Raw genomic sequence first — 13,183 nt, forward strand, 5'->3', positions numbered from 1 at the left:
GCTTGATCTCTGTGTACTTGAGTGTTCCTTTCCAAGCGATACCAGGTGCACTGTAGAAGTGGCCAGGGTCGAGCTTGTAGTTCTTTAGGCACACCCTTCGAAAACTCTCGAAGATTTCGGCCAGTAGCAAGACGTCAGTAGTGAGATAGGTATCGTGATAATCTCCCACGGTGACCTCGGAGCCCTCTAGAGTGATACGTTTCCATACTTTTTTCGCGTGCTTGTAGTCGTTGTCGCTGATCCCCTTCATATTCAACTTCCTATAGAAGACCTACTTGGGTGGTAGCTCTGTTTCCTCAAATCGCTGCCAGCTATTCATGTACTCGTAGCGATAGACATCTTTTCGAAGCATCAGTCTGAAGACATTATCTTTGTCGATGAAATTGGCCATGGATGGTACGTTTGCCTTTACCTGCTCCATGTCTAGCTGCTTTGTGGTATTCGAGTCGCAATTTTTACACCAAAGGCTTGCCACATACTCTGCGTCGATCCTCTGAAATTCCAGACTTGTATCCGCGCACTGCTGACATTTCATGCCTGTGGTGTTTGTGCCAATGAGGTTGCTTGCCAATTTGTCTAACAAGGATGCCATGAAGCGACAGCTGTCGATGAACCTGAGCTCTATGCTCTTGTACGTCTCACCATCACCGTGCCCCATGCCTCCATTGGGTACCTTAATTTTCACATTGAAGGAGATATACTTTTCGGTGTTCTCCGCGATGCAACCAATGTCCTGGGTGTCGTACTTCTCTCCTAGTTCTCGGATGATCAAGTGGGCGTCGTACCTTGAGAGGTTGTGTAAGATCACGGCCGCATGCCTGGGGATTCTAAACTTGAGGTTGAAGATGTTTTGCGCAGCGCCTCTGTATAACCCCGTGTAATGGCAATGGTCCCTCACTTTTTTCTTCGGGTCGTTGTCAAAGGGTTTCATGCAGATGTGACAAGTCGTGGCGGAGTCTTGCTCCCTCTTTAGTACCTCCGTTAGGGGAAACATGTCTTGCTGAGGGTAGGTGTTGTAGAGTCGCTTTACCTCGTCACGTAGTCCTCACCCCTGTAGACTGTCAGTGGGCCTGGCACGGGCCCGTAGGCAAAGGTACTATACGTTTACCAGCCACATGGTACGTGCTTGTTCAGCTTTTTCGTCTTGGTCTCCCTCGCATTCTCTTTCATCGGGATCAGCTCTCAAAGCACTCCACTTGAAGCACTCCTCATCTTCATTCATCGGGTTAATGATGGCCTTTTTGGTGGCTATCCACTTGGGTGCTATGATATATGATGAAGTCCCTGTTAGCCGTAGCTTATGGAAGTCCACGTCGAGATGCATAATTCGATTGATCGTAAAGCCACTCTTGGGCAGCGTGGGATTCCCTACAAGCGTCCTGACCTGGGCAAACATCGTGTCCAGCACCTGATCCACGACGGTACCCTGGAAGACCGATGTCATATTGCTGTGGAAGACCTTATCAACTTCGATAAACTCGCTTGTGCCCTCCACTGGCTTCTTTCATAAAATCCAGAGGGAACACTGCACCTTAGCAGACCCCATGTCTTTAACCTGCTTCTCAACCAAGGTTTTCACGTGTGATCGCACCATGCCCAAGTATCCATCGACATCCGTGCCGTCTATGCCGGGGATTCGGAAACTTCGGAAACTTCGGAAGGTCCTATGGTGAGCATGCTTATGTTCCTGCGGCGTGAAGTCTTGATCCGGTTGCTGCTCGTCTTTAACATGATCCTCCCTTACCTCTTGCTCAACCTCGCCATGAAGCGTTGCACCCGTGACTCTGTTGTAGAGGTTCATCATATTGTTTTTAAACGTGTTATATGCGCTATTGACACCCTTCTTTATAGGCTCGGGAACAGTGTCCACTAGCCAGTTGTACCATTCACGCATCTTTTTTTTCACGACCGATCGACTCTTTGCCATCTCCTGTCGTTCGAAGATGTCCATGGCCTCTGGTGTTGGTAAAATAGTCACTGGTCTGGCTGGGTTTCGTCGCCCGGCCCTCCTGGGTGGTCTCTGCGGTACATCCTGTGGAGGAGTGGGCGCAGCCGGTTGCTCCAGCAAAGCAACAAGGTCGGCTTTGCGTAGCCTGGAATAGCGTGTAAGTCCACGGGTTTTCGCGATAGTGTGTAACTGTTTGACGGTGTACTCATTCATCTTTATTATAGATTTTTATGATTTCAATCAGCAATATTTCTAGCACGGTTGCAACTCTATAGGACTTTCCCCTACTCGATTGCGCATGCTCGAAATTTTGTTTATGTCAGTATTAGTAGGGACTCTCCCGTTAGTCGTCATTGCGCATGCTTGAAATTTTATCGGTATTTCCGGAATTGTCGGATTTATCGGAATTGCCGGAATTTGGGGAATTTCCTTTTTTGTCGTCGTCGACTGTGCTAGAATATACATTTTACTATGTCTAATGAGCCTGTCAATTTTAAAAACATTGTGATAATCTTTGATAACCGTAAGTAATGCGCTGTACAACTTTGTAATTACTTTTAGTCTTACCAGGTTTTTTTATTCTTCTTCCCTAGTATCTAAAACGTCTTTGTTTAGCAAACTTACATTTCTTCAGGTCATATTGTTTTTTAAAAATATTATTTGCCTAACTGGGGAGTGTTGAAGGGTAATCTGGGCATGTCCAATGGATTTCAGGCTTTGAAATAGATTTAACAAAATATATCTGGTCACAAAGTGTCTACTTTAACGAGGTTCCACTGTATATTATTAACATTTCACGATTTACGCAACAACCTTTAACAACGAAAAGATGACGAAATTACACACTGACAAAATGACATTCTACAGTTTGTCCTTTAGTGATGTAATACTTTTTATCACTAGCCCTAATCTCGTGGCAAAATGTGAAATTTCCTGCCGCTACTCAGAGTTACCATTATTGGCTCAAAATCAAACAGATAGATTATTTTTAGACATCACAAAAATGTTTGCTTATGGTAAAACGGTATACAACAATGATTGTCATCTGACGCACTTAACACCACCAAGGTCACAAAACCTTGAAAAATCTTGTAGGGGGCAAGTTTAAATTATTCTGATCGTTCATACATGCTAATACTTGTGGTGCCTTTTTACTACATAAAGATATAACAATTCGTGTGAATATTCTATATACAAATCTAAACAAGTATTAGATCATGCGACTAGCATAAAAGCCGTATAGGGAATATAAAAAACAATTAATCGTTCCAATCCAGCCTACGATGTAAGTCCAAGAATATAGTATGGGGTTTCCATAATAGGTGCCAAAGTCAATAGCCAATGACTGTCTTGTTTGAATAAAAAGAATAACAGTAGCAAGTTCTGTTAAAGCTGCAACGAGCAAACATATAGAAACAACATACCGAATGTTTCGTTCATAGAAAAAGGTCATTGTTAAAACAGTTGCGAATATACTTGCAATAACAGCTCCTTGGGTTAAGATCCTCAAAGTGAGAAAGTTATACCGTTGAACAATCGTGTCTGGATTTGCATTACATATATTACGAGCACATGTTTTCCACAAACCTATTGTAACTGAATAATTTCTAGTATATCTTGTTTTCATCCAGGCGTTTCCAACACAAGATGTAACAAGAAGAAGAGTTGATGTGACACAACCAATCAAAAGAATGTTTCTAGATCCTGTTTGCATCGCTGCAAAGTTGGTTAACATAAGATCTTCTACTTATAGTGACTAAAAAAAGAAAAAGAAGATTACTGATGATTAACTTCGAAAAAAAAATAGAAAAATTACTGGTCTTTAATTACAATCTTTGGCTCACATAGCATTAAATACAAAGTCTGAAAATTTCACAATCTGCAGGTTTACACATGCTCTTATTAAGCACATAAACACGGCGAATTTTCAAAAACACCACATTAATATTTCTTCTCATAATAAACCCACCACAACATTTCTTAAACTGTCTCATAGCGTACTTTTTGATTTCCGCCGCGTAAGGCGGAATCTTTAAAATCGCCTTGGAAGATAGAGAGATAGGGACCACCTATAGCCCGGACGCGCGGTGTTCAGAATAAAGTATTTTACCCTGGGCCTGGAAGTTGTTTAATTTCTTAAAAGCAAATAGAAATGCTACTCAGAAAAAAAAAAAAAAATAGAGATGCGTTATTTGATTTTTTAGCCAATAGGATCTCAGATTGTCAGAACCTGATTTCGTGGCTTCATGTGATGCTTTGTCTCGAAGTTCTTCAAGTTTAAGGTCCCACAGGCCAAAGTTACTTGCACAAAAAATCGGTTACCGTTCCCCTTGATATGTTTGAAACTCCATATCAATGTTTTGCAAAACAGGACGTTAGATCGATGAGAATTCTCAGGTAAAAAAATGCTGTATGTTTTAAGCTTCTTATTTAAGCTACGCAATTTCCCTAGCATTTCTCTCCAACTATAAAATGGCCTTCCTTATATGTAATTAGGGATCAAACCCATTACCTGACTTAACAGTTTGGGAATCAAAAATGATGATTAATAGCCTAAAAGGTGCAGTAGTTTTCATGAAAGTTTGACCAATTTAAGCTACATTTGCATGTCATGTAGCTAGCTAGGTACAGACTGTATTGCATATAAAGTTTCACATAGAGAACGTAAAATAATTGTTTTCTTATATTTAACAGGAACATCGTTAAAATGCAGCGTCAGCAGCAGATCAGAATCACAAACTTTGACAAGCAAATCTACAGTGAAATTTTCTGATAAAATTCTTTATGAACTTTATGAAAAGGGCTGTGTACTTTTGTATTAAGATAACAAGTCCTTTATTAATCGCTATTTTGTTTTGTACACAAATATTCAAAAAACATTTTTTTCAAATTTCAATCCTAAATCGAACATTTTTTCTTATATATTTTGGCCTATGGACTACATTGTGTTACATAGTGTTACAAGCAAAACATTTTGCTCTATAAAAAACCTGACATACAAGCTTAATTTGTATGTAAGTGTGTCGTAACTTACATAAATGAGGTTATGAATAAAAATTCTCCCTGATGTGCACAAAAACATGTGAATGTAGCTTTAAAAAAGCATCAAGTATACTGTACATATTTACTCCATTATCCAGCTTCCCTGTTATTCAAGTAATCCTGCCTTTTTTGCCATGGATTGTAAAAAATATTTTCAAAATTAGCATACACTATCTGTGGAGGAAATTTTTGGAACTTTTTTTTGCAGAACTTTGGGCCAAAAAATGTTCCACAAAAATTTTAGAAATCAGTCAAACATCGAGAAAGATTATTCTGCAAAATTTTCCATTTCATCTAGCCGCAACAATTACAAAATTTTTTATTTCTTCATATTTTCATTTCTTTGGGATCTAAGTTATTGAGTTCTATGTTGCTCATTTGTAAATGCCCTAACTTCTGAATACTATGTTAGACAAAATACTGATTTTGCGTCTGATAAAATAACTGAACTTTAGGCACCCAAAAATTCTTACCGCACATTTCGTGAAAATGTTGTCATCTGCACAAATATATTCTGCAAATTGAAGCATTTGTGTACCACTCATCCACAAGAATAAGTTTCAGGAAAATTTATTGTGCAAATAATTTGTACCCTTGGCAAGTTTAGGCTGTTACAACAAGTTTGAATGCATATTGAAATTGAAAAAAAAAGTTATAAAGGTATTGCTTATAGCCTGGAAAAGATTTGAGGTAGGTGTTTATACTTCTTATGCTTCATATTTCCAAACTTTGTTAAAAACTTGCTAAGTTTTGCTAAAAATAATACTACACTCAGGTTTTTTACCCAAAAATAAGGCCACATATCCAGCCTATATATCCTGCAATATAGGAATCCTGCTAAACCCACCTTTTTTTGTAGGTTAAAACACTAATCTAGTGGTGAAGTAATAATAGACTAGAGTAAATATGGTATTCTTGGTCACGGTTGAATATAAAATTTTAGGGATGCTTTTAGGCAGGTTTAGGAACTTTCAAAAAAATTTAAATATTTATGAAACTGCCAAAATTTGTCTTTGAACACGCAGGTATTTTTTTTGAAAAGACAGACATCACATATATTTGGCGTTTCACAGTATCACCTGATTTTTTTTGTCAAAACTTCATAAAATGGTGAACAATGTTATTTTATCTTGCATTTATACCTGTCATCTTTAAATATATAGGGCACAGAACAATATCACATTATGTGCTAAGATTATTTTGAGTTCTTCATATATGTTTTTTTAGTATTTTTCTTTCTTTTTTAGGTCAGCCATAATCTAACACAGCCATCATCAGCATTTCCAAAAAATGTTGACAGAGTAAACTGCAAACATTAAATTGAACCATCAATAAAACTAATGTATATTTATGTAATTTATTCTCGTCTTATTTTAGTTATTTAATAGTATTTACTTCACATAATTTTTCTGGGAAACTAGACGTCTATGGTTCTTCTATGATTTTACAGAATTTGTATCATGAAATTTTTAGAACTTTAGATAGGTAGATCCCAAGTTTTTATACTTTTTTATAACTATCTAAAAATCTGTATAAATCTGTTTATCTGTATTTATCTGGATATTTTTGTTATTTATTCAGATGTAATTAAATTGAAGTATATATAAATTGCGTTATTTGTTGCCCATATTTAATACTTTTCAGACCAGGTTACTTTAACCCCTTTTTTATATAAGAACAATGTTATAAGAACATGAACCTTAGACTCAAAACCCAAGACTCAAATCATTGTCGTTACAACTAAAACTTATCAAGAAATGGAATAGTCAAAAAGCCTCAAAAAGTGGTTAAGTCACATAGTTTTGCGCAATTATTCAATCATTTATCCTGTTTTTAAATTGGAAATCTCAGCTTTGGGTCGAGCATTGAACGTTTTGCTCTGTGGAAAGTTTTTCTTGACAAGGCGGAAATCTTCAAGCCTTGAGGCTTCGTGTTATCTGTCTGTAATACACAAAAAGTTCGTGCACAAACACATAGCAAAGTAAAACGCCTATATCAATCTGAAACAAAGGCACTTTATTCTTTCTCTTTTGTTTACCTCTTTCTTCTGCTACTTTCCAGAATTTTATTGTTTAAAACAAAAAGTAAACAAAACACTTTGTTCAGTTTGAAATCACGTATCCGGTAGAACACATGCCAGCATCTTTTTTCACACAAAAAAAGCAGGAATTTGTATTTGGTTTAGCCCTTCTTTATGTTATTAATGAAGCCGGCTGCGATGTGTGCAAACGTGAAGTTCTTAGTATAGTTTCTCCGGACTCACTTCCTCAAAACATTTATAATTGCATGGATTGACAGTGTATGGTTTGCTACAAGGCCAGGCTACGTTTAAAATTAACAAGAACGTCAATGCATTTAATAATATTGGTGAAGCCATTGCATTGCCGTTATAACTTTGAGGCTAAATAATTTGGAAACAAGGTGGTGACGTCAGTCATTTTTTCACTGCGTGGGTAACTAAGGGACCACCTGGGACAAATTTGGGTAAGTTTTCTAAACATATATCCACGAATCCGTTTTGGAACGGATGGGCTGAAAACGTCATCAAAAAACCTTTTAACCCCGATATCTCTGCAACCATTTGTCAAAGATACATGATCCTATACACTTTCTTGATAAGCATTTTAAGATCTATATGGTGAAGGAAACGGGTATACAAATTTCTAAAGCAATTTTTTTTGTACTTTGGCAGGAAAAATTCTTAAACCCTTATATCTCCGTAGGCATTCGTCGAAAACATATGATCCTTTAAATTACGGGAAAGTTGATGTGTTTATTTTCCTTTGATGTAGCCGAAAAAGTTTTGTCTTAAATGTTAAATTTTCTGACGATATGGCGCGACGTCAATAACACTACTTTAACGTCAATATCCTATATTAAATTAATGAAGCCGTTACAGTGCACTTAAAACTTTGAGGCCAAATAACTTGGAAACGAGGTGGTGACGTCAATGATTTTTCCCCGCGTGGGTAACTAGGGACCACCTAGGACCAATTTGGGTAATTCTCCTAAATATGGGTCCCCAAATCCGTTTTGGAGTGGAAGGATTGATGACGTCATCAAAAAACCTTTAAACCCCAATATTTCTTCAACTGTTTCTCAAAAGTACTTGATCCTATACATTTTCTTGATCATCGTTTCAAGGTCTATACGATGAAAGTAACAGGGATATAAATTTCTGAAAATTTTTCTTTGCCTTTTAACTGGCCATTGCTGACGTCAGCAAAATTTTTAAACCCTTTTATGTCCTTTGTCGTTCGTAGAAAATATATGATCCTATATATTATTTTGATCAGCGTTTCAACCTCTACACGTTACAGGCAACGAATAAACTAAATTTCGCCAATTTTTTTTGGATTTGCAATGCTGACGTCAGCAAACCAACTTTTTCAATGTCCTATTGCCTAAGTGGATTTTTCCACGGGTCTTTATCAACTAGTCTATATAATAATACGTCAGTTCCGTGTCTCTGTAACAGGCAAAGTGAATGTCCTCATTTTCCTTTGATCTAGCCGAAAAAGGCATGTCTAATATGTTAAATTTTCTGACGTTATGGCTCGAAGTCAATAACACTACTTTAACGTCAATATCTTATATTAAATTAATGAAGCCATTATAGTTCACCTAAAACTTTGAGGGCAAATTACTTGTAAACTAGGTGGTGACGTCAATGATTTTTCACCGCGTGGGTTACTAGGGACCACCTAGGACCAACTTGCGTAAGTTTCCCAAACCTGATTCCACGAATCCGTCCAACAGGTATACAAATTTCTAAACAAAAATTTTTGGTTTTAACGGGGCCATCCATTGCTGACGTCAGCAAAATTTTTAAACCCTTATATCTCATTAACTGCCCATCAAAAGCACATGATCATATACAATTTCTTGATCAGCGCTTTAAGCTCCCCACAATAGAGGCAACGTGAAAACAAGGTTCTATTTTTTTTGAGGATGGGTTGCTCACGTTATCAAGACTCAAATGACGCTTCTTTTTCATTTTTATCCTATTTTTATCCTCCACGGGCTTTATCGACTAGTCTATATAATAATACGCCAGTTCCGTGTGTCTGTAACAGGCAAAGTGGATGTGTTGCTTTTTCTAAAGAAACAGCCGCGGTAACATGTGACTTTTGCTAAACTTTTTTTTTATTCTGTCTTTTGTGTGCGATTTTAAATTGATTCAAAAATTTTTTTAAAAAAAAGTCACGGTTAATTTATTTTATTGTTCTCATAAAAACCTTTGTGTAATGATGTAAACTGTTTTACAAAAAAAAAGTCACGGGTAATTAATTTGTATTGTTCCCTCAAGCACGTGTCTATTGTTTTCTGTTATATGAAAAACATATTGGTTTTATTTATTCCCGCTTGAATGGAATTAACAACAAAACGTTTTGACGAAAAGAGCAATGAATTTATGGTTAATTTCGCTCACTATTTCGCTGTATTTTTATTCGGTATCTATAGTGGATTTTTCCACGGGACTTAATACAAGTATTGAATAAGGTGCAGTACTTTCATACAGAATGTTTTTTATAAAGAATCTTCTTTAATTAATCAAACTGACAATTTTAAATCTTTACAATAGATTTTTTTTGTTAAATTATTCCAAAGAAGAAAGTAAAATGGAAGTAACTTATCTACTTTTCCATTTGCGAAACTTTAAAAGTCTTTGCATTCAATAATGATGAACAAGAACATACAGTAAGCATTTTCTCTTCATACATTTGGGAATTCCTTATGAAGTTGTAATAACGCAAGATAATTCTACTGGCTTTGTGTAGTAGTCATGGCACAGTATTCGCAAAAATAGGAGAAGAAAATTATGGAACAAACTTACCGACAAGTTCTCGTTTAAAAAAAACAATAACTATACTCAGCGAGTTATTAACCAATCACGAAAAAAATATCAGTTTTTTGTACTGTAAAATTTAAAGTAAGTAAAAATTCGTTTCTCGGTAGAAAACAAAAATATAGCATATATTTCGTGAAGATTAGCCAATCACAGTGTGAGAAAAACTCTACCTAGAGCTAGATTTGGAATTATAAAAAACGTAAAACGTATGTGTATACAGCTTTAATGAATTGGTTACATTACATTGACTTCATCTTATTGTGTGCACATATACAAGCTGTATTTGGCTTACTTATTTATTTATTTTCATTCAATTTCATGAAGCGTGAAATGAACATAATTTATTATTCATAAAAAATTTTTATTATGAATTTAAAGATATAACCACATATATTTTCTTGCAATAAATTTGACGCTGTTGAACCTCGTAAACCGTAATTGAATTTGAACAAACTTCAGCCGAGTATCTCAAACTCGCTGCAAACATCGACCATTTTTGAAACAAGTGGCGAAGAATGACGGAATTAATTAACTCCATAACAAACATTTTCTCCATCAACTCATGCGTATGCTTGGTCCAATGAAACACTAATAAAATAATAATAATAATAATAATAATAATAATAATAATAATAATAATAATAATAATAATAATAATAATAATAATAATAATAATAATAATAATAATAATAATAATAATAATAATAATAATAATAATAATAATAATAATAATAATAATAATAATAATAATAATAATAATAATAATAATAATAATAATAATAATAATAATAATAATAATAATAATAATAATAATAATAATAATAATAATAATAATAATAATAATAATAATAATAATAATAATAATAATAATAATAATAATAATAATAATAATAATAATAATAATAATAATAATAATAATAATAATAATAATAATATTTGCGGAACCCGCGAAATGTAAAATAAAACTTTATTTGCGAAAATTTGATACTGCGAAAGTTAAAACTTGTCAAGTAGACAATTCTTTCGAATTTTTGAATGCATATTGAAATTGAAAAAAAAAGTTATAAAGGTATTGCTTATAGCCTGGAAAAGATTTGAGGTAGGTGTTTATACTTCTTATGCTTCATATTTCCAAACTTTGTTAAAAACTTGCTAAGTTTTGCTAAAAATAATACTACACTCAGGTTTTTTACCCAAAAATAAGGCCACATATCCAGCCTATATATCCTGCAATATAGGAATCCTGCTAAACCCACCTTTTTTTGTAGGTTAAAACACTAATCTAGTGGTGAAGTAATAATAGACTAGAGTAAATATGGTATTCTTGGTCACGGTTGAATATAAAATTTTAGGGATGCTTTTAGGCAGGTTTAGGAACTTTCAAAAAAATTTAAATATTTATGAAACTGCCAAAATTTGTCTTTGAACACGCAGGTATTTTTTTTGAAAAGACAGACATCACATATATTTGGCGTTTCACAGTATCACCTGATTTTTTTTGTCAAAACTTCATAAAATGGTGAACAATGTTATTTTATCTTGCATTTATACCTGTCATCTTTAAATATATAGGGCACAGAACAATATCACATTATGTGCTAAGATTATTTTGAGTTCTTCATATATGTTTTTTTAGTATTTTTCTTTCTTTTTTAGGTCAGCCATAATCTAACACAGCCATCATCAGCATTTCCAAAAAATGTTGACAGAGTAAACTGCAAACATTAAATTGAACCATCAATAAAACTAATGTATATTTATGTAATTTATTCTCGTCTTATTTTAGTTATTTAATAGTATTTACTTCACATAATTTTTCTGGGAAACTAGACGTCTATGGTTCTTCTATGATTTTACAGAATTTGTATCATGAAATTTTTAGAACTTTAGATAGGTAGATCCCAAGTTTTTATACTTTTTTATAACTATCTAAAAATCTGTATAAATCTGTTTATCTGTATTTATCTGGATATTTTTGTTATTTATTCAGATGTAATTAAATTGAAGTATATATAAATTGCGTTATTTGTTGCCCATATTTAATACTTTTCAGACCAGGTTACTTTAACCCCTTTTTTATATAAGAACAATGTTATAAGAACATGAACCTTAGACTCAAAACCCAAGACTCAAATCATTGTCGTTACAACTAAAACTTATCAAGAAATGGAATAGTCAAAAAGCCTCAAAAAGTGGTTAAGTCACATAGTTTTGCGCAATTATTCAATCATTTATCCTGTTTTTAAATTGGAAATCTCAGCTTTGGGTCGAGCATTGAACGTTTTGCTCTGTGGAAAGTTTTTCTTGACAAGGCGGAAATCTTCAAGCCTTGAGGCTTCGTGTTATCTGTCTGTAATACACAAAAAGTTCGTGCACAAACACATAGCAAAGTAAAACGCCTATATCAATCTGAAACAAAGGCACTTTATTCTTTCTCTTTTGTTTACCTCTTTCTTCTGCTACTTTCCAGAATTTTATTGTTTAAAACAAAAAGTAAACAAAACACTTTGTTCAGTTTGAAATCACGTATCCGGTAGAACACATGCCAGCATCTTTTTTCACACAAAAAAAGCAGGAATTTGTATTTGGTTTAGCCCTTCTTTATGTTATTAATGAAGCCGGCTGCGATGTGTGCAAACGTGAAGTTCTTAGTATAGTTTCTCCGGACTCACTTCCTCAAAACATTTATATTTGCATGGATTGACAGTGTATGGTTTGCTACAAGGCCAGGCTACGTTTAAAATTAACAAGAACGTCAATGCATTTAATAATATTGGTGAAGCCATTGCATTGCCGTTATAACTTTGAGGCTAAATAATTTGGAAACAAGGTGGTGACGTCAGTCATTTTTTCACTGCGTGGGTAACTAAGGGACCACCTGGGACAAATTTGGGTAAGTTTTCTAAACATATATCCACGAATCCGTTTTGGAACGGATGGGCTGAAAACGTCATCAAAAAACCTTTTAACCCCGATATCTCTGCAACCATTTGTCAAAGATACATGATCCTATACACTTTCTTGATAAGCATTTTAAGATCTATATGGTGAAGGAAACGGGTATACAAATTTCTAAAGCAATTTTTTTTGTACTTTGGCAGGAAAAATTCTTAAACCCTTATATCTCCGTAGGCATTCGTCGAAAACATATGATCCTTTAAATTACGGGAAAGTTGATGTGTTTATTTTCCTTTGATGTAGCCGAAAAAGTTTTGTCTTAAATGTTAAATTTTCTGACGATATGGCGCGACGTCAATAACACTACTTTAACGTCAATATCCTATATTAAATTAATGAAGCCGTTACAGTGCACTTAAAACTTTGAGGCCAAATAACTTGGA

General features: G+C 34.6%; 1 protein-coding gene across 1 annotated transcript; it reads right to left on the reverse strand.

Moving 5' to 3' along the window:
• Window positions 1–388: 388 nt before the first annotated feature.
• Window positions 389–9,963, reverse strand: LOC130648913 (uncharacterized). The gene is made up of 2 exons (XM_057455043.1): window positions 9,828–9,963; window positions 389–3,704 (listed from the first exon to the last, which is right to left on the reverse strand). Exon 2 carries the CDS (start codon window positions 2,159–2,161, stop codon window positions 1,505–1,507), a length of 657 nt encoding a protein of 218 aa, XP_057311026.1. The 5' UTR covers window positions 2,162–3,704; window positions 9,828–9,963; the 3' UTR covers window positions 389–1,504.
• Window positions 9,964–13,183: the final 3,220 nt, after the last annotated feature.

Source organism: Hydractinia symbiolongicarpus, chromosome 7 (genome assembly GCF_029227915.1).
Source record: "Hydractinia symbiolongicarpus strain clone_291-10 chromosome 7, HSymV2.1, whole genome shotgun sequence".
Taxonomy (NCBI): domain Eukaryota; kingdom Metazoa; phylum Cnidaria; class Hydrozoa; order Anthoathecata; family Hydractiniidae; genus Hydractinia; species Hydractinia symbiolongicarpus.

Bases quoted from the DNA above. Each gene is read 5' to 3' on its own strand.
- LOC130648913 (XM_057455043.1), bottom strand. From the start codon at position 2,161: ATGAATGAGTACACCGTCAAACAGTTACACACTATCGCGAAAACCCGT.